The 27184-nt window shown below is 38.9% G+C and overlaps 1 protein-coding gene across 1 annotated transcript; it reads left to right on the forward strand.

Annotated features, from left to right (window-relative positions):
- Nucleotides 1-7883: 7883 nt before the first annotated feature.
- Nucleotides 7884-27000, forward strand: BLOC1S5 (biogenesis of lysosomal organelles complex 1 subunit 5). Its single transcript, XM_042806877.1, has 5 exons — nt 7884-8028; nt 9214-9296; nt 11789-11918; nt 16153-16211; nt 24869-27000. Exons 1-5 carry the CDS (start codon nt 7947-7949, stop codon nt 25046-25048), a joined length of 534 nt encoding a protein of 177 aa, XP_042662811.1. The 5' UTR covers nt 7884-7946; the 3' UTR covers nt 25049-27000.
- The last annotated feature ends 184 nt before the right edge of the window (nt 27001-27184 follow it).

The following is a 27184-nucleotide window of genomic DNA, read 5'->3' on the forward strand; positions in this document are numbered from 1 at the left end:
CATTTTCTTTCAAACTTGGTAACAAAGTTATTGTCTCCCACTATTTCGCATGTGTCTAGCTTCATATGGTATTTCCATGCAAACACAAGATATTTAAAAGGAAAAAAAAAAGCAATAACACAAAAAGACAGACAAAAAAACCCTTTAGCTTAAGGTAATTATGAGCTACTTTGTCAAATTCACTCTCAGTGTTTTAAAGTTTTTGTTTAAAACCAAAGACACTGTTGTTGAATCAGGTATTTGGACAGGTCATTTCACAGTAGAGTGTGGTCCGTCCACTTTTATTTTTAACAAATTTACAAGTGCTGACATAATGCCCTAAGGATACATCTGAATTAGGTAATTTTCTGCACAATTCAGTTAACATTTATTTTAAAACACTGAAAGAAATACAAACGTATTTTGGTATTTTAATTGATTAAAGTTCTATGTTTCTACAATAGTGTTCAGGAAACAATTATAGTAGTCCATTCTTTTGTCTTGTCTTGGGTGCTACTGTAGGAGCTTTCTCCCTAGTAAAATAGATATGATACCCTGGCTACTTCTTTGAGCATTTTGAATGTTACAAGGCCTTAAAAACAGCAAGGAGATGAAGTAATTAAAATATATCCTAGCACATAAAAGGTCAGAAGAAAATTGCATTGGTAAGCTTAGCTTGGACAATTCCAGGCTCTCTAATAGGTGTTTTCAGTATATGCGTAACTTCTTTAGAGGGCTTACAGGACCATAGTGTTACTTTTAGGAATGTCTTGTATTGTTAAAAATGAAGATATTCTTGTTTAGTTTGAAAAAGTTCTCATCGTTTCCCTGGAGTTTTAATTCTCAATTTCTGCCATTTCTCCTGTTAGTTACTCTTGTTCCTTGCTATTTAGGTGCAGGCCCTGTGTACTTAATTATGAAGATCTCGCTGAAATACTGGGAACTGTTCAAGAATTGGGGAGTGGGTGTCAGTGTAAATGTACATTAGAAAGTTAATACTCCAAACTTTTAATATTTGACTACCTCAGGGCTTCAGGTTTTTACTGTCAGTAACTGCACTCTTAATTCCCAATTTATTCAAACATCTGTTACCTAGTAGTATGTACAGAAGTGAGTTTGCTTTTCTCCCCCACTTATGGCTGGGAGCAAGTGATGATAAGACTTAGAAAAATACCTACACTTAAACTAAATTCTACTCTAATGAACCATTTTTTGCTTCTGAAGGGAAACATAAGTGGAAATCATCAGTGCAATTGGTCAGGGTTTAGGAGAGTTTCACCTTCACCTTACAGATTATTTGTTTTTATATATATACTGTTGCACATGAGAATGACTTAAGTTTTGTAAAGTGTACGTGCAGGCCTTCATCCATGGACCTAGCAGCTTATGTTACTGCTAAGAATACTGAAATAGCACCAGAGCTAAAACTATTGCTGAAAACAATACTATTATCTTTTCAGACAAGTTTTGTAGGGATGATACTGTAAAGAGTCCCCTTTTTTTTTTTTTTTCAGTCCCAAACAGCCACTGTTTCCAAGTGTTGGGATTTTTCAAGGTGGCTACATGCTACTGCTGCAGTATCCCCTAGCCTCTTGTGCCAGTTTTATTTTCTCTGGTGTAGAACGGAACTGTTACTTGCTGCTGAAATGTTTTAAAAAAAAAGTTCAGCTAATAGAACGATGAAATGTTTAGAAGTGGATTAGCAAAACTTAACTCTATACTATCTAAAATGCATTTGGGCGTTCTCATATGCTAACTTGCATGTTTCAGTTTGCTCTCCCCTGCACAGAGAAGCTTAAGGGGGTAGAGGGTTAAAAGCAAAGAAGGACGAACGGCGACTTTGCCTTTAGAGAGATTACTGGGAAAACCAGATGGTATTGATTTCTTCCTCTCTCCCCCTTTCTGTCTAATGCCTTTTGATCATCAAGGACAACTGCATCTGTAAAAAAAAAATTCTGAAAAATCATAAAAATGTAGCTTGGTCTACCTGAGATTGTTTGAGGCACCACTTTTTATGATGGTGCTTCATATTATTTACAGATGAGGTATAGTGTACGTGAGCTCTCAAGTTAACATTGATGATCTGTATAAAGAGTGTGCATGGGTAAATGTTCTGCTGTTTTTAAAGCTACTACTGCTTGTCTTTCTGTTTCTGTAATATTCTATTATACTTTCACTGAACATTAGTAAAAGTGACTTTCCTCCCTTGCAACCCCCTTCTCCTTTCTTAAAATTTCAGTTGCTGAAGGGCACAAGTAAATACTGTGATGTTGCTTTACTTTTGTTGGTTCGCAGTTTGGTGATGATGATGACCACAGTGATCTGTAAAATTTATTTTCACAGCATTTCATGAACAGTGACACTCTCATTTGTTAACGTATCTCATCATTGCAGTATTATTATTTTGCATAATTGTTCGATCTAATTTATTCAAGGGGCCTGACATGTTATGGTCTTTTAAGTATGTGCCTCTAGGACTTGAGGTTGTTGCCATATGGTGAGATAGTGCTGCGTGACAACCTTTCAGCAACTGAAGAATTCTACAGTGAAATAAATACGATAATTGTAAGTGTTCAGTGAAATCTTACCACTTCGAGGTTTTTTTTTCTCCCCTTAATGCCGAGATGACCACTGCTTGCAGACAAGCCAGGTTGAAGCAGGTGTTCAAATATTGCATCGGATATGTTAGAAATGCACTGATGATTTTTAGTCATCTTTGTACATGTAACTTAATTTTCAAGTGAGAGTTCAGTTTGGCTTCAGAAGACTCTAGGGGCAGTTCTTGCACTGAGACTTACAACTGGGCAACAGTGATTTCTATAAAAATCAAGGTTTAATATGGGATTAGAGAAGAGTGAGTAGGAATAAGAAATCTGAGATGATGTGTTACACTGAACGAAGAAAAAAACTAGGTCTAGTTTAGACCTGGGTACTAAGAAAACCTGACCATTCAGCTGGAACCAAGGTACAGGCTTTTCAGCAGCAAACATGTAAATAATTTTTCTGTGATAGCTTAAAGGTATAACACGCTTTTTGTCAAGTTCCTTTTGTGTCATCAGTGATTTACTTAACAGGTTGGCATCCCACTTTTCCACACAGAAACCAAGTTAGGAGATACCACTTCTGGTTAGCAACTGAAACGGTCTGATCAAACAAGTTTTGTTACCTTTCTTCACTGCCCGCCCACAGTAAGTACTTGCTTTCAAAGAGGTTTCACCTATTGAATTGCCACAGTTTCTTTGGGTAGAATGTGTAACATTTGCACAGTGAAGTCTCTTAGCTAGCGTCTTAGCTGTTTGCCTGTAAGAAATGGTATTTTCACATCCTTTTAATCTTTTTTTTTTATGCTGTAATCCCTCTCTGTAGCCTACCCCACCCTCTTCAAAATATTTTTAAGCTGTAGTAGCCCTTCTCCCAGGAATTTCTTAATATTATCTGAATCTTTGGAAGAACAGAGGCCTAGAAATGGTGAATTATGTAAGGTACATCTTAAACTTCCCAATAGGTGTTATAGCTCATTGGAGTATCTTGATAACATAATTCTGCCAATTTCTCTTTCTCTCACACACACACACATTTATTTCAATGATAATTCTAGTTGATGGAAGAGTAATCTAGAATCTTCAGTGTGGGTGTGGATCCTGGGTTATTAGCGGGGAGCTGAGACTCTAAGGTTTACGATGGACATGAGTACTTTGCAGTTCAAATAAGACACTCATTTATATTAACTATTTTACATGAAAATGTGACTTAGAAGTGTTAACATGGTTTTGTCCATGAAATAAAATACACCCAAATAACATTAGAGATGAAGAGAGCTGTAAAACTTTGTCATCTTTATTCTTTTGGTTAAAAAGCAATAGATGATAAAAACTCCACTCCTCAGTGCTGTGGGTTTGGAAGATATGAGGACAAAGTACTTAAAAAGACATTATCTGAGAGAGATGAAAATAAAGAAATAGGTACAACTATAAAATCATTATCAAGAAATCCAGTAAGCTCTTCTAGTCAGAGGTCTGGTTCATACTCTTTCTGATCTGCTAGCATCTTCTGTTTGCATCTCTGCAAGTGATGAAGGGTTTGTTTGTTACATGAACGCTGAAGTTGGGAATAGACACTATCGTGATTTTTCTCCAAGTAAATTTGCCTTGGTATGGCCATAAATTGATTTTATAACTGTATGTGTATACAGAACCTAGTATGTTATTTTTTTATACCTCTTTTTTAATTTTTTTGCTAGGAAGGGGGATCTGTAGGCCTATTTGATTTTTTTTTTTCCTTTCGGTTTTCAATCTTATCACTTCTTCTAATCTTTGGTGTGTTTCACGGTCTTTAACTTCAAAGTGTAATTGCAATGATGCAGCTGCTTAATGGATTAATACATTTAATATTTTTCCCCTAAGAGCGGTGTTTCTTCTTTGCATCTATAATTGGATCGTGCTGCTGCTGTCTCTAGTGGAAACGCCAGGTTTCATGTTCACCATACACCTGAGCACATGCTTAACTCACTTGGTGATCTTAATTTTTTTTTTCTGGATTTATCAAAATGTAATTGTATTCTGCACACTTTTTGTGCTTGAATTTTATTGCAAAAGACGTGCGAGGGGAGATGCCATCGTGCACCTCTGCCGCGCCGTGCTTTCAGGTTCAGGATGGTCTTTGTATCCCACGGCCGCACGTCTCGAACATGAGATTTACGGTACTTCAGAGCCCAGCTCCAGAGCGATACATAAAGATATCACAGGTTGGGGGGGTGGGAATTGATTTTGTGGCAAGGGTTACTTGTTGCTGCTCTGTGCACGTTCCTGCAGGCGTGGCCTTTATTTTCCGTGCTGGTCGTGACTGCAGCCGCTGCGGCTGCCGCAGAACGCCGCGCACCCCAGCCCTCGCTCTGCGGGCAGGCGGGAGGTGAGTAATTTTTCATTCTTGCTGCATCTGAAGGATTCCCCTTTCCCCTCCCATGCTACCTTGGCCCCTTTAGGAAGATTTTCATCTATTAAACTTTCCCTTCTCTGTTGGAAGAACTAAATCTCTTTCAGCATTTCCAGGCTGGTGATCTAATTTGACAGCTCATCGGTGATGTCTATTCCACTTCAAAGAGGCAGGTAGCCCCGGGCTAGCCAGCTGCATTGTGGATTCTGTAGCTTTGGCTTGCCGTTCCTGCTGGGTGTCATCTGTCTTCTTAGTCTCGCGGTGGATAATTTTTGTCCTCCCTAGCATCATCTGCCTGAGCAGTTTCTGCCTGGCAGGCCTGTCCATCCAGGTTGAGCATCAAACACAGCAGCCGGGCAGCTAATCTGACAAGGCACCGCTCCAAACAGCGCAGCCCCGGGCCTGCCGCGGCCAGCGTCGGCATCGCCGCCCGCAAACTTCCAGCCATCACGGGTGCAGCCCATGGACTCGTTCTGCTGGCGTGAAGCACATCGTGTGTGTGTGTGTGTGTCCCTCCTCAGCCTCGCCTGCTCAAGGGCCGTCGCTCCGATTCCCCCCCATCCTGGCAGACATCTGCCTCAACAGGTTCGGGCTTCCCCGCCTGTTGCCGGCGTTTGGCTCGGGCCCCGCCACTTGGACAAAACGATCCTTTAGTGGGTTCTCATCGCCAGACAGCCTGTGGGGGAAATGACAGGACTCGGCACGCTCATCTGATGATTTTGCAATTTGGAGCGCTGCTAACCCTAATGGGAAGTGGCAGGGTGATCCCTAAAAGAGAAAGTGGGTTCCGTTGCACGGCAAAAGTGACTGAAGTTGTTTAGCCTCTCTTCCGAAAAAATACATGATGACTACATATGTTGATTTTTATGCTCCAGGCCATGGCTATTTCCGTATTTTTGTGACTTGATGCCTACTTCCTACAAACTGACAGGTTAGGGGCTCCACAAGTATTGCCTTTTTATATCAGTCACCTCTTTAAGCCCCCCCCTTTAATTTTTTAAAATATGTTTTGAGAATAATCTTGATGGGGCAGCGAGAGTAAGCAGGGGAGAAGAAAAGAAAACAGGCATAAATGCAGCAAATAAAGCATATTCTTTACAAAAAGAGTTCAGACAAAGAGGCAAAATGGTTTCAGGACAGTAGTCCTGGAAACCGATGCACTTACCTATCACAGGATTCCCCCTTGTTGCGGTCCCGTAATTCTGAACCTGACATTCCTCATGATGTAAAAACTCTTTCATCGTAGTTATTAACCACCTTAACTACAGAATCTCCTCCTTAGCAAATAAAAAGATAGCTGGAGCATAGGGGTTTGATTGGGAAATAACTTATCTGAGAGAGAGACTACGAAAGGATGGCAGCTAGACTGGAAAGGGATAAAATTAACATTCGAACAAATCTACCCCTAATTATTAGTGATCATCAAGCCAGCTGGAATATTCTACAGATATTATTAATATATGAACACTAGTGTGATTTACTGGTGATTGTCAACTGCTTACGTGCTTTGGATCCAAGTGGAAAAATAAAAATACCAATCTATAGGTTGCAAGAGGTGGTCACTTTTTGGGGAAAAAAAGTTACATGAAAAGGAACAGTATTTTTCAATAACAATTCTTATCTCAGCTAATTGCCTATTTAATGTAATATACACAGACCATGAAATAGTGAAGGAATGAAAAACTTTTAGATTATATATTTATGCGGAATTTAATAATGATGTTAGTTGACATATTGAACACTTTCCAATGTAAGATTCATTTTTTCATTTAAACAGATTCTAACCATATTTTGACTGATTTGGGGGGAAATTGTTTCAACAAAACCAATTCACTTATTTTTAAGTCTGAATTTAGAAGATTGTATATATTGTCAAAAAAAATATAGTTGTTTCCGTGAGCAATTTCGGATCTTTGATGATTGGACACAGAATTTAATAATAGGATCATTTTTTGTATCTGTTGTAATAGCTTCACACAACAACAAAAATGTTGTGGGGTTTTGGGTTTTGGTTTTTTTTTTTTTTTTTTTTCTTCTCAGCCAGGCAATTGTTCCAACTTATAAAAGCTATTTGGAGTAAAACATGGGCAGAACTGATTTCTAACAGATAAACATACAATACTCCTATGGAATTGTTTCAGGTAAACTGGCTGCTTTCTGGTATGTCAGGTCAAGACACTGAAGGTTGCAGCAGGTAGCAGAATTTGAGGTCCAGTTCTGCTTTTATTGACTGTAGAAAGACACTGAGCAGTGTGGTTTGTATTGCAAATAAGATATATGTTTAAAAAACAAAACAAAACAAGGCAAGACAAAACAAACCAACCAAACAGAAAAACCAATCACCCCAAACTGTGGATGCAACGACCTGAATAAGATCAAACTGTTCTAAAAGTTATTGAATCTATATAGGTAGCATGAAAAAAGTGCTGGAAGAAAGTTAATATACTGTAATTTATAAGGGGGGGGGGGGGGGGGAGGGGTTAGGTATATTGAAAATATCCTAAGACTCTCAAATGGCTGTTAAACAAATGTACAGGGATTTTACATCATTTTGGGGTTTTGAACAGTTGTAAAACAGGCTGCTGCTCTTTCTGTAGCCCGCACGTCCCAACAGTTGTTACTCGCTTTCGCTACACCCAGAGGCAAACCGGTTTATGTGAATGCGTGTCTCTTCTCCTAAAACAGAAACCGCCGAACAAACAAGCACCGGGTTGGGGTGTTTTGGGTGGTTTGGTGTTTTTTTTTTTTTGTGTGTGCTTGTGTTTTGGTTGTTGGGTTGGTTTGTTCTCAGAAACGCGAGGCGCCGAGCCCAGAGCGGGTTCTGCGGGAGACCTCCCTCACGCACAGGCCGGGCAGGGCCCCCCGAGGCGGCAGCACTTTCCTCCCCTGAAAAAAAACCTGTCTTTCCCCTCAAAAATCCCCCCCTTCCCCGCAAAAACCCTCCCTTCCCCTCAGCGCAGCCGCGGCGCTGAGGCGGAAGTTGGTCGGGCGGGAGGGGAAGGGCCGGGCTGCCCCGCGGGCCGGAGCCGGGCGCCATGAGCGGGGCGGCCGCGCTGCCCAGCGACAGGAGGCGGGAAGCGTTGGCCGCCGGGTCCCCGATTCAGCCCATCATCAAGGGTGAGGAGCGGGAGCAGGGACCCAGCCGGCGCCGGGTCCCGGCGGTGGCCGAGCCCGCTGCTGGGCGGGGGGCGGCGGGCGGTGGCGGTGCCCCGTCCCCTCAGCGCTGCCCGCCCCGCCGCCGCTTCCCGAGGGAGGGGTTGGGAGGAGGACGGCCGGGGGGCTTCCCCCCGCACGGAGAGCTGTGTGGCAGCACCTCGGGGAGCCGGGGCCGTCACCGAGGCCTCGCCACTGGCGGGCGGTTTTCCTGCGGGAAGCTCTGTCGTCTTTCCCGAAGCACCCGCGTTTTGTCCGGGTGGGTTTGTACACGGGAGCGTTCGAGCGTGGAAGTGGTGCGGCCGGCGCTTTACTTAACGGCAGCCGTGTCATTCCCCAAATGTCAAGTAATCGTTCTGCGCTTTTTTTTTTTTTTTATTTTTTTTTATTTTTATTTTTTTTTTTATTTTAAGGGGGTGGGATTCGGGGGTGTGGAACAAACACACGCGGAGAGAGGGAGCGCCGCAAAGGCAGCTCAGAGAGCTGGGGCCGGGGGAAAAGTAGGATCCTGCCTTTAGATGGCAGTGCCGGTGCTTGCTGGAACTACACTGTGTATTTCTTGAAATAGTCTTTATTTGCTATGCTATCATAGTGCTTTAAAATTTAACGGGCTTTTTTTTTTTTTTTTTCTGTATGACAGCTAAGTCTGTTTTCATACATATTTATGTTGTAATTACGCTTTCTTAAAGACGAAGTTTTAAGTCTTTGACGTGGAATACAAGAAAATGCTGACGGTTTTCCCTTGTAATGAGCTTTCCCTTTGTCTCTTGCTGCAGAAAACTCCCACATCGTAAACTGTGAATCTCTGCCGACCTGCAGCGTTTAATTCTCCTCTTTTACCACCATTAACAGTCTGATATGGAAGCTATACTGGGGAGGAGGGCGATTGAAACAGAGGGTGCTGGGAGGCAAAGGCCCTTCAGAGAAAGGTGTCTGTGGCACCTGGAACACTGAGTCACTGCATTTTATCTAAGTTGGTGGTTTGCTGAATAGATAGGACAGCCAACAAATATTCTGGTGCTCTGTTGATTTTGTACGTGTGTGGTGAGCAGTACTCTTTCTTGCATTGAAGTATGGTGTGCTACTTTCTGTAGCCTAGTATGGAGTGTGAGAGCCAAACTAAAAATCTGACTTTTGTTAACCTTCTAGATGTTGGGGAAATCTATTCAAGACTACTGGATCACCGACCAGTAATTCAGGGAGAAATACGTTACTTTATAAAAGAATTTGAAGTAAGTATTTGTTATCTTACTGGGTGCTGTAATCTTCAGAGTCTGAGACTTTAGACAGTTTTAGCATCTTTTTAGAGGTTATAATATGTATGTAATTTTCTTCAGAAATACTTGACATACTTGTAGTATATACATACCTATAGCCTGTATCTTCAGTAAACAAGGCAGTAATTTAGGTCTTTTTATTTAAATAGTTTTCATCAGGGCATAAATATTTTTCCTGCAAAAGACTGCCAGGAATATTGATGGATAACATCTTAGAGAAGTCTGGTTGGTTCAAGGAAAATATTGTTGGCTGGTATAGGTTTACATCTGATTAAGAAACTGCTTTGTGCCTCAGGTGGATTCAGGTGGCACAGTTGTGATTTAATTTTGCTTTAATTTTTGTTCCATGAAATAAAGTAATATTACTGGAAGAGCAACACTTAATGCAAAGTAAGAAAATCATTAAAAATTTAATGCATGTTATCTGATTTGGTGCAAATAAGGCTAAAGTACTGAAGGTGTATTAGTGTTTATATACAACTTTGCTTGGGAAGTGTAATATGGTTTCCACAAGATGGCAGCAAAAGTTTAATAAGTAGAATTGTGTGTCAACAAAAAGCTATTTCCAAGTAGATTTTCATTCTTACAGAACATGGAGATTTACATCTTAAAATTAGTCCTGAAAATACAGTTATACCTCAGACTTTCAGTATGCAGAGCTGATTTGTTAAAAAATGACATTAAAATGTCTTCCCCCACCCCAATTGTAGCTAATATTTCAAGCAGATGTAATTTGTCTCTATACCGGTTTAGCGAAATGCGTACATGAACTAAACTCTTACTAGATCTGTAGCATACAGGTTTGAGAGTCGTAAGGAATTATTTATCTTCTTTGCCACCCCAAATAAGTTATAGGATACAGTAAATAGTTTTACTTGGCTTTTCATAGGAAGGAAAATTTTAAACTCAGTTACAAAATTAGAACTCATATCTTTATCATTATAATTCATATATTTCTCTCATTGTATCCGAAGTATTATTCTATTTCATAGACAAATTTCATACATCCTTAGATCTTTTCTTGAAACTTAATTTCTGGTTTATACTTTTAAGGAGAAAATAGCAAAGCAGAGGATTACTTACATTTTTGCAGCTTAAAATTTCTTCCCAAAATTACACTTGTTACTAACTTTGAGATATCAGATAATTTTTGGTTGTAGTAGGGCATATGGAAGCTGTTTTCCTACATTTTTGAAAAGAATGTTATAAGACTAAAGCTTGCTTATGCTGGGATCAGGGTTAAAGTCAATATTTTTGTTTGCTGATACGTTTATTTCTTTAGAGGGAAGTAGGGGACAAAGGTGCATAAATTGGATGATAAGTAGGTAAGATGTGGAGGAAAGGAAGGTCAGGTTGGATGGGGCTGAGCAACCTGGTCTAGTAGAAGGTGTCCCTGCCCATGGTAGGGGGTTTGGAACTAGATGATCTTTAAGGTCTCTTCCAGCCCAAATCAGTCAATGATTATATTTTTTTTTGTTTCAATGTTTAGCATCTGGGGTGTAAAGAATGTAGATTTACATTCAGGAAGTCTGGAGCCTGTTTAATTAAATGGCTTTACTTGTCTGTGACTGTTTCTGAAGTTTTAAAACACGAATGGTGATCCAATTGCCCACATCATGGGGTGCAACATTTCTTGATTATTTAGAATTGCTTTATGAGTCACAACTTTCAGTACAGGAATGCTTGTGTGCAACTCTACTCGTAACTCTGAAGAGGGACAAAAGTAGGAAGGAGGCAGGAAGCAGTCTGGAGCAGATTTCAGAACCCGGAATCCTTTCCCTAGTCTGAAGGAAAGTACAGGTGAAATTCAGAGTGGAAGTCAGAAAAACTTATATGTATTTTTTTAATATAAACAATAAAGTAAGAACTTATTCTTGTAATTAATTGTGATCAGCAGTGAGCCAGAAGAAGGGCTGCTTCTTTAGTCAGCTGTGTTATGTTATTTTTTAGTCTTGACTTCATTGCTTTACTTCACTAAACAATCTTGCTTGCATTGTTTTAATCTTGTACCATGCTAAATCTGGAAGGTCAGACATCAAGCAAGCAGGGTCACTGCTATGTTATTTCTCTAACAATTGAGTTATAAAAAAGCAGTGCTTTCAAGCTCTGTTTCTCTCTGTTGTTTTTGATATGCTGTAAATAATCTAACAAAACAACACATTTTTCCCCACAGTGTTTTAATTAGCAATACTGACTTTTTTCACAAGGGCCAGGAATGTCATTCAAAGTATTCCCGTACTGTAACGTGAAGAATGGAGCATTACTCTTTTGTTTTGTTCTGTTTTTCCACGAAACTAATTTTATCAATTGTGCTAAATAAGTAGAATAACTCTTTAATAAATAAAGTCTTTGAGATAAAGCTATTAGTTTATCAACTGGGAAACCATCTTATTTTGGAAAGCGGAATTGCTTGTAAGCCACTCATTTTCTTTCAATTCTCCTGACAGGAAAAACGTGGCCTCCGAGAACTACGAGTACTTGAAAACCTAAAGAACACAATCTTTGAAACGAATGAACATGTTCTTCCTAAGTGTGAGCAGGCAATGCACAGCAATTTGAATGAAGCAGTCAAGAGATGTAAGCATGTTACTTCTTATTTCCCTTGTTGCATCATTTTGAGGAATAATTTAAATAGTTTGGATTCAAAATGTGATTTGTAGAAAAATTACCATCCTTGGATAAATTTTCTACCATTTATGTGCTTCATTGTAATTTCTGTGAAATTTTAAAAGGGAAGCAACAGGGACATTTTTAAATATTTATTGGTCCAGCCAACACAGTTCTTGTTAAGGTTACGTTAAAGCTTTTTGCTGATTTAAGGAGAAGCTATTTCAGATCAATCTTTTGCCACGCACTTAGAAACAGAATAGTGTTCCATGTTGGCTAAAGCCATGGACAAAATTTCAGTTTTCTGGTTTGTTGCAAGCACACTGTGGTGTGGCCTTCAAGTTTCTTAATTTTCCCACAGGAGAGTGTAATACTGCTTCCCATGATTTAAAACAAAACTTGCTGCTGTATAGCTATGAAATGTTCTATTATTATTATCTTTAGTCACAAATAGGGTAGTAGCAATAATTGTTGTATGGTAATCCTAGTTTCATTGTTAAAACCATCTAATACTTCTTTATTGCTCGGATTTTAAAAGAAAGTTTAAAATTTGTTGTTTGAATTTTTCAGTGTCCTCTTTTTTCTTACTCATTCAACAGGATAGCTTCTCAAAAAGATATTTCAAGGGAGTGTGGCTACATAGCTTTAGCTGCTGGATTTATGCAGTTGAAACATGCCAGTGTGGGTTTTGTTATATTTTATGTGTAGTATGTTATATAAGCATTTCATTTCATATAACTTCTATGACATCTGACATATGCGGAGTAACAAATGATAGATGATGCTATACACACAAAACGATTGCAGGAGAATAGTTGAAACTTAAAATTTAGTCATGCAAATAAGGCACGTGTTCTAACACTTTCTAAATGGAGTGGACCTTTGATATTGCTCCCTGACTAATACTCAGCTGTGCAATACATCATTAGTAGTAAAATCACAGAATGGTCAAGATGGGAAGAGACCTCTCGAGGTCATTTTGTCCAACCATGCTGCTCAAGCAGGGGCAGCTAGAGCCTGTTTGCCAGGGCTGTGTCCAGTTGGGTTTCCTCTACAGGTGGAGACTCCACAACCTTTCTAGGCAATCTGTGCCAGTGTTTGACCACCCTCAGAGGTAAAAGGTGTTTTCTCATATTCAGACGGAACCTCATGTTTCAGTTTGTGCTCACTGCCTCTTGTCCTGGCAGTGAGCGCTACAGAGAATAGTCTGGCTCCCTCATCATCATCCCCTTCAATCAGGTATTTATTCACTTTGAGATCCTCTCTGGGCCTTCTTTTCTCCAGGCTGAGCAGTCCCAGCGCTCTCAGCCTCTTCTCATATGAAAGATGCTCCAATTCCTTAATGGTCTTTGTGGCCACGTCCTGGACTTCCTCCAGTAAGTCCATCTCTTTCGTTTACTGGGGAGCCTAGAAGTGGACAAACTACCACAGGTGCATGGTTGATCCCCAGTGCGTATTGCTGCCTGGGATTATTCCTCCCCAGATGCAGGACCTGCCATTTCCCTGTGTTGAACTTCATAAGATTCCTCTCAACCCAGTTCTCCAGTTGCTCAAGGTCCCTCTGAAAAGCAGCACAACCATATATTCTTTCAGCCACTCTTCCTGGTTTTGTATCTTCTGCAAACTTGCTGAGGGTGCACTGTGGTCCTGCATCTGGGTCACTGATGAAGATGTTAAACAGTAATGGGTGTAGTGCTGACCCCTGGGGTAAACCACTAGTGACTTGCCTCCAACTTGACTTTGTGCTGCTAATCACACACTCTAGGCTTGGCTGGTCAGCCAGTTTTCAGTCTACCTCACTGTCCACTTATCTAACCTGTACTTTGTTAGCTTCTCTCTGAAAATGTTATGGGAGACAGTGTCAAAAGCCTTCCTGAAGCTGAGGTGAACATCACCTGCTTTCCCCCCATCCACCAAACTAGTTGCTGCATTATAGAAGGCTGTCAGATCAGTTAAGGATTATTTTCTGTTCCTAAATCCATGCTGACTGTGCCCAATCACCTTCTTGTTTTTCATGTGTTTGGAAATGCTTCCAGGAGGAAATTTTTTTCCATCATCTTTCCTGAGGTTGAGGTGGGGCTCCCTGGTCAGTAGTTCTCCAGATCTTCCTTCTTGCCCTTGAAGATAGGAGTCCACTCTTGAGGAACCTCTCCCAGTCACAGTGACCTTTCAAAGAGAGAGGGTGGTCTTGCAGTGACATCAGCCAGCTCCCACAGCTCCTGTGGACACAACCTGGAAGGCCCTGTGGACTCTGTATTTCCAGTTTAAGTGCTCCCTAACCTGGTCCTCTTCCACAGAGGGTAAGTCGTCTTTGCTCCAGACTTTCCCTCTGGTCTCAAGGGCCTGGGATTCCTGAAGGCTGGTCTTTATAGTAAAGACTAAGGCAAAGACAGCTTTGAGTACCTTGGCCTTTTTCATGTTCATGGTCACCAGCTCCACTGCCCCATTCAGCAGGGGGCCTGCATTTTCCCTTTTGGTGTTTATGTACTTGCAGAATCCTTTCTTGTTGCCCTTTTTACCCCTCATCAGATTCAACTCTGGATCAACTTTGACTTTCCTAATCCTGTCTGTGCACCATCAGACAGCAACTCTGTACTCTTCCTGGGTTACCTGCCCCTGCTTCTACCTCCTATACCCTTCTTTTTTAAATCTGAATTCAGTTAGGAGCTCCTTGCTCATCCATGCAGGCCTCCTGCCGCCTTTGCTTGATTTCCTGCTTGCTGAGGTGGACCTTTCTGGAACTTGGAGGAGATGATCCTGGAAAAGGGTGCTATGTCCTCTCTGTCACCATCATCCCAGACCCTTGGTTTCCCTACCCTATCCCCAACTTCTTTATATATATATTTTTGGGGGGTTTTTTTTGTTTGGTTTTTTTTTTGTTTTTTTTTTTTGAGGGGACACTCCCTCACCTGTCATTCTAGTTTGAGGCTGTCCCTACAGGTTGGCCAGCCTTTTGGAAGAGGTACTTTTGGCCCTGTTTCGTCATGTGGATCCCATCTCTTCCAAGCAGCTGTTGATGCTCAGAATGGGTCTCACAGATGTAAAAACCAAAACCCTGCTGCCAACACCAACTGTGCAACCATCTGTTAACCCCAAAAATCCATCGAATCCCCGTCACCTTGAGAAGCACATTCCCCAGACCCCCATGGCTTCAATCTCTGTCCCCAGATCCCTGTAGTCATTCCTGATACTTCTCAGGTCCCCCCTGCCAGTACCTCTGGTGTCTGCATGGAAGAGAAGCAGGAGTAATAGTCGGAGCCTCAGTAGCTGCTCTGCAGCATCCCGGGTGCGAGCTCCTGGCAAGCGGCAAACCTCCCTGTGTGACACAACACATCAGCAGGTTGGGACACCTCCATCCCCTGCCGTGGGGGGTCTGCTACAAGGGTCGCTTGCCACTGTCTTCTAATGGTCCTGAGTGGCTCAGGCTCAGCCACCAGATGCTCCAGTTCACGGTGGTCCCAGCTCCTCATCGGCTATGGGGGCAGTGAAGCTGCTCTGTCGCTGGAAGTCCTCAGCAGGACAGGAGCCCTCCTCCTGGTGTGAGAAGTCACTAGCTTTAAGGTGATGATAAATAAGGTATTTCTCAATACTAGGATGTGTTAGTGGGAGGAATGACTGCTTTGGGGAAATTAGTTTATTTAATTCTGCATTAATTAAGTGTTAAATAAGTTAGGAAAAAAAAACTGTAGGAATACAGTTTCTGTTTCCATTGAGAAGTTTTCCTAGGCTTAGTCTCACGAGAGAAGAGGCTGGCTCCAGCATAAAGATGTTCTCAATGTAGATTGTTTATACTAAATCACTTTTTACATTTGATGGGGAAAAACTAAGGGGAAAAAAAAAAGCTAACTAAAACATAGAGCTTGGTCACCTGTTTCTACTTACTGATTTGAGAGGTTTTTTGATTTCTGTGGTGTTGAGTAGTGCACTCTAGCTCATCAGCAGCACTAAGGAGTATGGGCTGAAGAGGACCTAGCTGCCTGCTCTTCTCAGCTTCTAGAGCACACGGGTTGGAGTCAGTGATCTCTCTACATACAGTTACCATTGTAAAGCATTTTCTGCAAGTACTGACAAATCTGTTTCATGCAAAGTGACACAATGGAATATAATCTTTGACTTGCAACAGTCTCTTGTCTTTTAAATCCCTTTCAGGCGAGTTTCTTTGATTTAGAACAGCAGATTGATCCACTGCAATTTGTTATTTCAGTGCAAGCTGCCAACAGTATGATCCATAGACTCCAAGAGAGGGAGCATGAAGAGAGAAAGGTAAAGGATGGATAGATTTTTTTATAATGTGATCTGAGTAAGAGTCTTGTGCTTCAACAGTAAGTTTATCTGCCTTCAGTATAGCAAAACTTAAAAGCATATTTTTTCTATACTTTATAGACTTGTAGTAAAACTTCTTTTGGGGTGATTTCTGCACTTACAAAACACATATTGCAGCGGCATATATGTTCTCAACTGCAAAGTTAATGGATCACTAGCTCTTCCTACAATCTCCTGATGTATGGAAACAATTTTTTTTTTATTTCCTTTGCTTTCTTTTCCCTCCTAGCTCAGACTATAATATTTGTCACATACAGGGAAAGCTTAAATATAAAAAAAAATTATTTTCTGTGGAACAAATACACCTACTAACCTACCAGAATGGAAATGTAAATCTTTCCTAGTTAGCTGAGAACATTGCCCATATTATATATATTTCTTGTTGAAAGGAAGTGTGTTTTTCACTTGTGGATGGGTTATTTAATGAAGGGCTATATTATAGGAACATGCGAATCATTGGAATCTTTTCAGTTGGCTACACTTCGCTCATTTGAAATACATGTGTTCTGAATCTAAAATTTGGAAAATTATACAAGAAATTAGTTTCATGTTTTCCCGTTACTCCTTCATGATTGTGTTCCTGTGTTATCTTTTTACTTGCAAAATGTTATTTATAATCATTTAGTTCAGAAAAACTGAAGACCTTTCTGTGACCATCATGCAAAACAGGTTGTACGTTGATTTATGTAAGCTGATAGTCATGTTTTTCTTTCCTTTGTGTAATCGATGAAGATGGGCAGTCCAGTTACAGTTGAATACTGGTACTGTGTGAACAGCACACTGCTGAACCCTGACAGGGTTTGCTTGTGTCTTAACACTAGTGTAGATATTGGGAGAGAGGTTAAGTAGGAAATTCTTACAGTTCTGCTACTGTTTGTTTGAAGTAAAACTTTAATAAAAACATTTATAACTTATAAAATCAATGCTCAGTAGGAATGGTAACTATTCTTTTTAAGAATATTAGCTGTATGTTTCCACTCTCATGTACAGTGGAGGAATACTAATAGCTGTTCAGGATTTGCAACATTTCTTTTAAGCTTGTATAGTAAGACTTTTGGGTTTTAAACTTTCTAAACGTGAATAGCAACAGGTAGGTAACTTTTTTAAAATTATAGGTAAAACTTGTTATTGTAGTGCAGCCACTTGAGGAGAAATACTTTTCTTTCTGAAGTCATGTGGAAAGATAATGGGGTAGGTTCTAATGTCAGGTGATCAGTGTTAGCAGCGCGTGGTGGAATTAATTCATTTTCTGCTGAATAGGATGAACTTTTAAGATTATTTGCTTTACTAATTATCTTTTTTCTCAGTTCCTTTTAGCTACTGGTATCAGCCAGTTAACAAAAGGAAAATGCTGTTGTCCCTATCCCATTCTCACTTGGGGTGTAAAGTAATTTGTGATCACAGTAGTGTCACAGCAAGAAGCATTCATGGAATCGCCCGTCTTGTTGGGTAGTCTCCCCATCCAGATCAGTAATGTTTAGTGAGTTGTTCAAGCTGTGGATTACTTTAAGCTTGTGGGAGAAACTAGAGGAGAATTCAAGAAATTTTGTAAACCTGTTTTTGTGTACTGTATTCTTATTTGTTTCTTTTTATTTTAAATATTTTTATGTAGAAGGGTACAGGCTTATACTGGAAGCTAGCTAACACTTTCTGCTATGGTCTTGCCTCTTGACTGCTTGTAGCATGAAGTAGTATGGCAACATTTGTCAAAAACTGTGTCTCTCTCAAATGGTGGGGTTTTTGTTTTGTTTTGTTTTGGGGTTTTTTTGATGTGGTTTTGGTTTTGATTAGTGTTTTTTAATTTCAGCAAAAATAACACAAGGAAAAATGTGATGTTTTTACAAATGTTAATTTTTTGTATAGCAAATGACAGTAAAACAAGGATAGAAGTAAATACAGCCAACTCATGTGAGTCAGTACAGTATATAAGAAGGTTTCTTTCAAGTTCAAGCAGTATGCACTATTGAGTGAAAAAATGGTTTCATAATCAGATTAGATTTTTTCCAAATAACTAATGTCTGAACTTAGGTGTTGATATAAAAGGAATATGAAAGATGTCACTGCCAAAATATGTAAATTTACTGACATACCAAAAAGAATTCCCAGAACAAGAATTAATAAGGCAGCAACTATGTTTGTAATTTAGACAAGCTTTGGTTTATATCTAAACCAAATTATGAAACTTTAGCTCAAAATTATTTTCAACTTTTTATATGAACATGAAAGCTGAAAATCTTCCAAATTTAGTGGTCTAAATATCTTACAAAAAAAAAGTACTCATAAAACTAGTAGGCATTGTTATAGAGAACAGATTCTGAGCTTAGTTTGAGTTTCCCAAATCCTTGAATTTATGAAGTTATATTGAAAGACAGAAGTTGAGGCCAAGTGTTCAGGTTACATGTGAAAAGTGAAGTTTAACAGCTTGCTGTGGCTTACGTTCTGTTGGGTGACAGAAGGAACTTCTAGCAGAACAGCTGACATACTGTTTGGAGAGGAGGCATTGCTGAAAGAATGGATAACCAGCAAAGGTGGAAAAAAGCAGTATCAGTGTGGGCTGGAGCTGGAAACTTTATAGGATAGAGCTGGAGTTCTAAGAGTGTTTGGGGATGAGGAGATGATTCTCTGATTAAACAAACAAAAAAATATATCCAGATTTTGCCAAATTAATATCAATGGAGAAATAAATACTACTTGTACTACCTTGTAGATCTTTACAAGTTTTTTGGTTTTGGTTTTTTTTTCTGTGCAGTAGATGATTGTAAGTGCAGATAGCAACACAGATAGTAAAAGCCTAAAGCATAATGTACTGTTGCTGACAGTTAAACAATCCTTCTATGAAAGTATACTGGTTTTCATGTTTGTATGGGCTGTTCTTTGTGATTTTTTTGTTAGTTTACATGTTACAGTTTCTCCAGTTGGCAGTTCTGGAAACAAAAGAATGAAACCTAAAAAGCAACCTTATCTGTTTCTGTTTTTTTTTTCAATCATTACCAGCAAGCTCAAATTTGTAATTAGAAGTTTTCAGTGATTTGGGAGTTCTGTAAATCTTTATTTCATTTTAAGTGTTGTAGGCCAGAATTTATTTCAATTTAGCTTTTACATAGTTGGGTTGGTCTTCCAAAGTTACAAGTTTAAACTTGTGAAAATAACACAATGAATTACTATTCATCCATATCTGGGTTATTTTTTTTTTTTTTAAATGAGAAAAAGAGACTACTTTCTCATGCAGCTGTACCTGCATTTTCAAAGATGCAGACATTATTTCCTTCTTTATGACAGTGAAAAAACATTAATTTTAACAGATCAGAAGTTATTTATTACTACTGAAAGTGCTTTCTGGACTTCAGAAAAAAAATAATTCTACCTTCCTGAAATATGAATATGTATTTATTCAGAATGCACATTATATTTTTGTGATAAGACCAAAGTGCCTTCTAACTGGCCATCAATATGCAAAGGCAATTTCAAGTTCTTAGTCTCTTAATATGTTACATGTCACCTATGGGGGCCCAGCTACTGAAGGTCTTTGCATTATTGTTTGACTTGGAAGTTAAGGTATTTGGCATGAGTCACTGACTTGATGAATTTCGGGTTTATAAATATACATTCGTATATACAGAAATGACAGTGTTACTCTCTTCAGACTACACAATTACCAAGCAGATAAAGGGTGTTTATCAGTTCTACATTCCTTTGAAACAACTGACTAAAAAAGCATGTAAGAATAATAAACTGTTTTAATATTCAAGATGGTTACTGGCATTCGTTATCTCCAACTTAATTATTCAATATATAAGAAACTGGAAATAGGTCTCCACCATTGAGGTAAGTGCCATAATTTGGAAGTTTTCAGTTCTCTCTTTTTCACTTGCCCAGGGAATATGTCAGGTTAGGGAAACTGTAGAGATGGATCCCAGAATATTCTGTAGCTCTGTAGTACCAACACTGTCTTGTGAGTTGGGATATGTGATTTAGTAGTTTTTAAGTAAAAAAGTATTTTATCATAAATCTCTATCAAAACATGGACTACTTTGCATCTGGCCAACTTTTTTACCTTGTATGTACAGATTACAATTTTGGGGGACCGATAATTCATGAGAATAAATGTATTCTGTTAGGAGTGAATTTGGGGTGTTTTTTAAACCTAAACCACTGACACATGATAACATGTTTGAGGTTGCTCAGAATGCTGTTAAACATTTCCTGGATACAGAATTCATGAGAACATGCAAAAACTGGAGTGTGAATTACTAACAGTTATTGTAGTCACGATACCTTATTTTTAACCTATAAAAGAATTATTGGAGTTTTGTGTGTATCAGCATCACTGAGGTGATACTGATCATTCTTATGTTGTCATACATGTGTCAGCAAGCTGTAGGAGTTACCTAGAGCTGTAACGTTTCAATGCTCAGTTCATACTTCGCAAGAGAAGGTGTGTATTTCAAAGATTGCTCCTCTCAAATGGTGATCACATGCTCATTTCTACTCGGCATGAGTTTAAATGTGCAATGAATTAATGCTTCGAAACCAGGGATCCTGACGCTCAAGGTAACAGCACCAATTTGTATTAATATTTAGATTGAGGTTATTTCTTTGGCTTTAAGTAGTCAGACTTTGAGGAGTAAGAAATGTAATACAACATTGGAAAGCTTTCTAAATAACAAATTGGTAGAAAGTAACCTGAAGTTCTGTTATCTGAAAACGAGGATGTTCTTTTCTTCACCTCTATAAAATCACCCTGGAAATTAATTTGCCAGGCACACTATCAAATTCTATGTGCATTGTTTTCTGGAAAACAAAATTTTTGCAAATTATAAATTCAGAAATTATTAATTGATAGCATAAAATTCACTCAGTATTATCTCTACAGATCAGTAATATACGTAATTATGCTGACTTTTGGAAACTGTTTGCTTTTTGAGAGTGACTTTTGACATAGATATCTTGGTTATACACGTTGAAAAACTGTATTTTAAAGATTTTTTTCATGACTGCTTAAGGGCATATTTAAAAAGAAAGACTATTCATCTACCTATATGGACCTCTATGCTTTCTAGCTGTGCTACAGCTACAACTACGGTTCAAGCACAATATTTTTTGCATAGTGTCTTGGTTTCATTAGTTTCTCCTCCTGTGTGTTCTGGTCAGTTGGATAAAGCAGTGAAGTTAATAGCACTGGGTATGAAGAGGATGTGGTAGGAGTGGAGAGCAGCCTGGTAAGAAAGCACAATGCAGGGCGAACCTGAAGGATACTTGCAGAGCTGCAGTGTGAACATCCTCTTTCTGTGCTGAGAAACTGAATCTTTTTGTGGCCGGAGCACTCGGTGTCGATGTCCTGCGTGGGAGCCTGGGTCCTCAAGGGACTGTTAGTGATGTTCTGCTAAGCGAAAGGCTGTACCATGTAGCAGCTGTTAGGGGACAGCAGAGAGGGCTTGGGTGAGGGATGGAAGCCTTTTATACCCAAGGACCCAGGGATATGGTGTCTGTTGCAGCCTGGGTCTTGCAGTTGGACGTGGAGCAAGTTTACAGTGCAACATATGCTTTGGTTGAAAGATCTGTATCTTGAGGCACGCATCCATTAAGAATCACACTTTGTTATCTTTGCTGCTCATGCAGCTGTTCGTCTGGTAGGAATAGGAATATTGATTTCAAGATTATGACTCTCGCACACACGAACATGTCTGCTCAGCAGCTGTAAGTGCTAATGATCTGGAGGTGCTGCTGAGAACAGTTGGGTTTCAGTTCGTTTTCTGCGAAGGAGAGCTGCAGTGCCCAAGGGGTGCACTGAACTGCTACAGTGGGGTCTTCCAAGTCCTTACCAGGGTGGGAGAGTGAAAACAGTACCCAAGTCCTTGGTGTCTTTCACTTCGTATTTCTTGTCATTCTTACTTGCTTGCTCTAGCATGTCTTAATTGTATTTTTTCTGTTTTCTAAAGTGTTTATTCATATCTGCAACTTTTTACTTTGTTAAAGCTGTAAATTGCAATTATATGAAGTTACTTTATTTCCAGCATAAATCTTGCTCTAAAAATGAGTTAATATTTCAGTAGAACGTTGCTTGCATTTATTTAATTAAAGAATAAATGCTTACAGCAATTACTTCTCAGTACTCCATTGTTTAAATTTTTATTTAGGCATAGATTAGGTAATGTACATAGCCCAGCTGCTAATACCCTTTTATTTCACAATGTCGCTTCTCTTGTGCCAGAGCAAGCTAAAGACTGTTTGAGCAGGGGAAGGCAAGAGGTTTTTTGGGGAGAAGAGTTAAATCACAGATTTTTAATAAGCTAAACTTCACTATCTTATGTTCTAGAAACGTCTTAGGTTATTTTACCAGGTAAATAATTTTATATCCTTGCATGGAAGTGGTATAGTGGAAAATGACAATAGAAAGCAGAGATGTGAGTTTCGTGTTCTTTACAAACTGTCCGTCTTGTGAGGAGCAGGGGTTGGTGTAGCTGAAGTGTGGTTTGGGTGGGTGCTGTATCATCCTCTCAAGTGTGTGACTCACCGAGGGTTTCAAAACCTGTTGAATATGAAGCAGAGTACTAGTCAAACTACTAGTATACACTGGTGTATTTTGTTAGTAGCTGATATTGCATCTGTTGCAGACAAAATGGATCTTGGCATAATGTTGTTACAATGTATATAAAATGCTTCATGGCAAAAATGGTGTATTTAACCCACTTGATCTTGAAGAACAACACAGACAGTGTTGAAGAATACACAAATGGGTTCCCATTGCCTTTAGTTGACAAAAATGCCAGATTTCTTTTAAAGCTGTATGATAGTATTTATTCTTACAGAGAAGTACTGTACATAGAAAGTAGTCATTCCTAATAAATTGAAAAGGAAAAAAGAAAAGGACGAATCCTCTCTTTTGCTGGAAGATGGAGCAAATGTAAGAACAACTGCTTAGATTTATTGTGACTTCAGCATCTATAATATAAGGAGACGGGACTGTTACACTTCTGTGGATTGCTTGCATACGGTATTGTCTCATTTAGACATGCGTGTTGGATGTGTGTATGATCTCTCTTTCTAGATAGCTAGATATCTTTTTTTTTTTTATTTGGGTTTTGTTAGGTGTTTTTTTTTTTTTTATTCAAGATAAGAGTGTGAGAGGAATCGGACTTACCAGAAGCCAAGCATTATGAAAGTATGAGGGGGAAAATAACTTGTTTATAAAGGAAGACATTAATCACAGTGAGAGCTAGCTGGCTAAAGCAGAAACTCTAACTGCCAGTTTGAAAACATTGAGTATCTATGTTGTTATATTATATTTCACTCTTTCCTTTTTGTAATAAAGGCTTTTCATCAAGACTAGTATCTGATGACTATCCTGAACCTAAGCATTGTGGTTAAACAGGAACGTGGTTTGTTTCTAGTTTTAAAAATGTATTCAAGAATGTGGAGAATACTTTTGTTTCAACATAAGAGATGTTCAAGGGGAAAATAGCAAATGTACAAAAAAGAGGATCAATATCTTACAGGATTTGCCCACAGGTAATTTATAGAAGTTTTATTAACCATCGTAGTTTGTTGTGAAACATACAAACATTCTGTATGTATATTTGACATAAAATCTCAAACGTTATCTTGAGTGTTGAAGTAGATCCTTTAATCTCTGATAATGCATATGTACCTAAATAATAGACATACATAACTCTTGAAAATTTTGTCTAGCACTCGCAAGGATGAAATATAGTGGGCCTAGTGTTTTCCTCAAAACTCAGACGTGGTAATGCTTCCAGTGCATTTTTAGTCTGTATCATAAACAGCATGGGCCTGTCTGTACTTGCTATACTAAGTGCAGATTGTCAGTTCTTTAAGACCACTTAAGCAAAAATTGGCTGCATTTTATTTAAATAATTTCTCTTTTGGTTACTTACAGAACAGTGGACTCCCCAAGTCTGCTTGTGTCAATAGGCAGCTTCTTTCTGTGTCAACACAAGAAAAGAAGGGGGGGAGGAGAGGGGTGAGAGAGCAGGAAAAAAAAACAAAAAAGGGAGTGGAAAAAAGCAGTGTCCATTTGCTGACTGAGGTGGGTTCTTTTCCCATAACTATAAGGGGCTAAAACCACTTAATACTGTATGTTCCCAAAATCAGAATTTCATAAAGGAAAATCTTTGTGAGATAATACAGATGTATATCAGCTGCTTCCTACGGTACTTTGAATGTCAGTAATCAGAGGAGCAAATAATGCAACAATCTTTGAAACTAACAGAACAAAATTAGGTGAGCTAGTAACTTTTAAGTGTCTTTCCATTTATTTTTTTAATGATTTTTTTACCAGACTGTAGCATAGAAAAGCTATTGATGCTAATGCTATCATGTTAATAGTGTTATAGACATTTTACCATTTGTTTTGGATTGACTGTGCTTTCTAAAAGTCAGTGTGTTTTACTATAATTTATAAAAATAAATGTTTTCTTTCTAGTTTTACCTTTTCATATATTTTCTTGCTAGCTTCACTTTCCTCCACTGAAGTAAAAGTCCAGTTTCTCTGATAATCTAATATTACGTAGCTGTCATTAAACCCTGTGTTTTAATATGGAAACGATTGTTAAAACTTCACCTTTTCCTCCTCTCAGCTTCAGGCAGACAAGCTGATGGCTCGTGAAGAGAAGCACATAGCCCACTGGGAGGAATTTATGAAAGAACAACAAAATCAACGAGCGGAGGTGGACGAAGAGCACAGAAAAGCTATGGAGCGCCTGAAAGAGCAGTATTCTGAGATGGAGAAGGAACTGGCCAAATATGTTGCTTTTTAAGACCTTTCTTTTTTAATAACACTGGGTTTGTGCCAATACTCAGTTGCTTCTGACTTAAAGTTAGATTCTTTTGGAAAGCTGAAAAACGTAAGAAAAAAGGAGAATTTCCTCTGCAGGTTTGGTATGGGAAGAAGAGGGCTGCATACTTTCGACTTAAGTGCCTAGCTGTGCTTGTTTTGTTCGGGACAGGTGGAATGCCAGTATTTCTTTCTTTATTGGAAGGTGGAACTGGAAATTACGTCGTGTGACTATATCAGCTCAGGGAGTTGCAAACTGGAACTCTCTCCCATCTGCAGACAGTATTGTATCATGTGGGAAAACGGAGACTAATGTAACATTAACTGTCCCAGTGTGCAGCCACAGCCCTTTCCCAAAAAGTAGGTGTAATAGGTTCCAGCCATAGTTAGCTGAGAATTCACTGGGAAAACCATAAATCCCGATCATAGATTTCAGGAAAACCAGCTTATTTTATGAAATATTTCACTTTGAAGCTTTAGCAATGAAAGATCTCAACAGTTTCAAATCCAACTGTAATTGCAGCTTTTGGGTTGTATGTTCAGTATTATGAGGTAGAGTTGAGATTTAAATGTTTTTTGCTGACATAAAAATGGCTAAGCGAGCTTGGACAACATTTTCTTTTTTCTTCCTCTAAATGTCTCAGGCCTCTATTTTTAAGCTTTACTGTTCTAAGCAAAGCCAAAACAAGCTCAAAAGTAATCATGAGAAGCATATCGGTCTTCATGTTAGCCTTGTAGCTAGTACAGTATTTACCTTAAATATTTGACATGCTCTTGGTTTACTTAGGATAAGCTTGTCAGAACTTTATAAAGCAATTGAGGAAAGATTTTTGTTTCTTTATCAGCATAACAAATGAGCAGATTAGTGGTAAAATGCCTGTAGTACTGATCTGCTTTCTTACTAACTGTTCCTCTTACGGGGTATGTGAAACTCCTGTATTGCTTTCTTTCATTTAAAACTTGCAGTTAACAGCGGTATAACTGAAGAAGTTAACTTAATCAGTTCATTAACCAAGCAAAAAGAGACATATAGTACCTTAATGAAATTTGCTGCAAGCTAACCATTAATACAGGAAATATGTTTCCATAATTTAGCTGGTGTCCAATATAGAATGGAAACCGGTAAAAATAAACAGAATTTACCCTTTACCTGTATTGCAACAGTAATATGCCAACAATGGTTGCTTGTGTAAGTTTATGGCTTGGTGTCAAGGCTCCGTTCCTGGCAGCAATGTTGATAGTGTGATTAAAGTTAGTAGAGGAGATGGAATAAGTATTTTGAGATTTCTTTCAATAACACTGAATTCCTGCCAAGCTGCTCTGCCTGCTACTGTAGCCCCAACAGCTTCATCAATCATCATGGTGTATCTGGACTGAAAAGAGGACTTCCCGACGCTGGGGCACACTGGAATGTTGTTAATTCTCTGTTGTGGATGGAAAAAACGTAGATGTCTCGGAAGTAAGTATCCCACACATGAAAAATAGGAAAGCCTCTTTTAGAACAACCCCTATTTTAATAGAAGGTGATCTCTGTAATATTTTTCAGCTTATGTACCCTTGATGACTGTTGTAACTAAGCGCAGACTTTCATTTGAAAAAAAAAAAAAGTTAGTTCTTGCCTGTCTTTGGAATTGGGTGTGGAACAGTTGTGATTGTTTTGAGCACAGACTGAAAATGGCTTCTCTTAACAGGTTATTTGATGTATATGTGTTCAAAGCCCAAATATCTTTATAACAAAATGCATTTAACTGCATATTGGATTAATTTTTGTATTTGCACTCATAATTTTTATTAAGATTTAGATATCTAATAAATAAACTGTGCACTGGAGCTGTAGATTTTAATATTTTGTCAATTTGAGGGCTCTTAAGCAATGATACAAGTGTTGCAAGTTGGATATTCAGTGGAAAATAAAGTGGTATTTCTAAAATCTTCTAGGATGTATGCTCCTGATTCTTTGAAAAGCTTCTGAATGCTAACACTGAAAATTTGTTCTTTTAGAGTGGTACAGGTGTAGATCTGAAGATCATTTGTAAACACTTTTTTTCTTCATAGGCTGTATCTTCCTGTTAGCCCACTCTTATTCATTGTGGGGGACTACCTGTAAGCTATTTGTTGC

Source organism: Tyto alba, unplaced genomic scaffold (genome assembly GCF_018691265.1).
Source record: "Tyto alba isolate M040663 unplaced genomic scaffold, T.alba_DEE_v4.0 Super-Scaffold_48, whole genome shotgun sequence".
NCBI classification, from domain to species: Eukaryota; Metazoa; Chordata; class Aves; order Strigiformes; family Tytonidae; genus Tyto; species Tyto alba.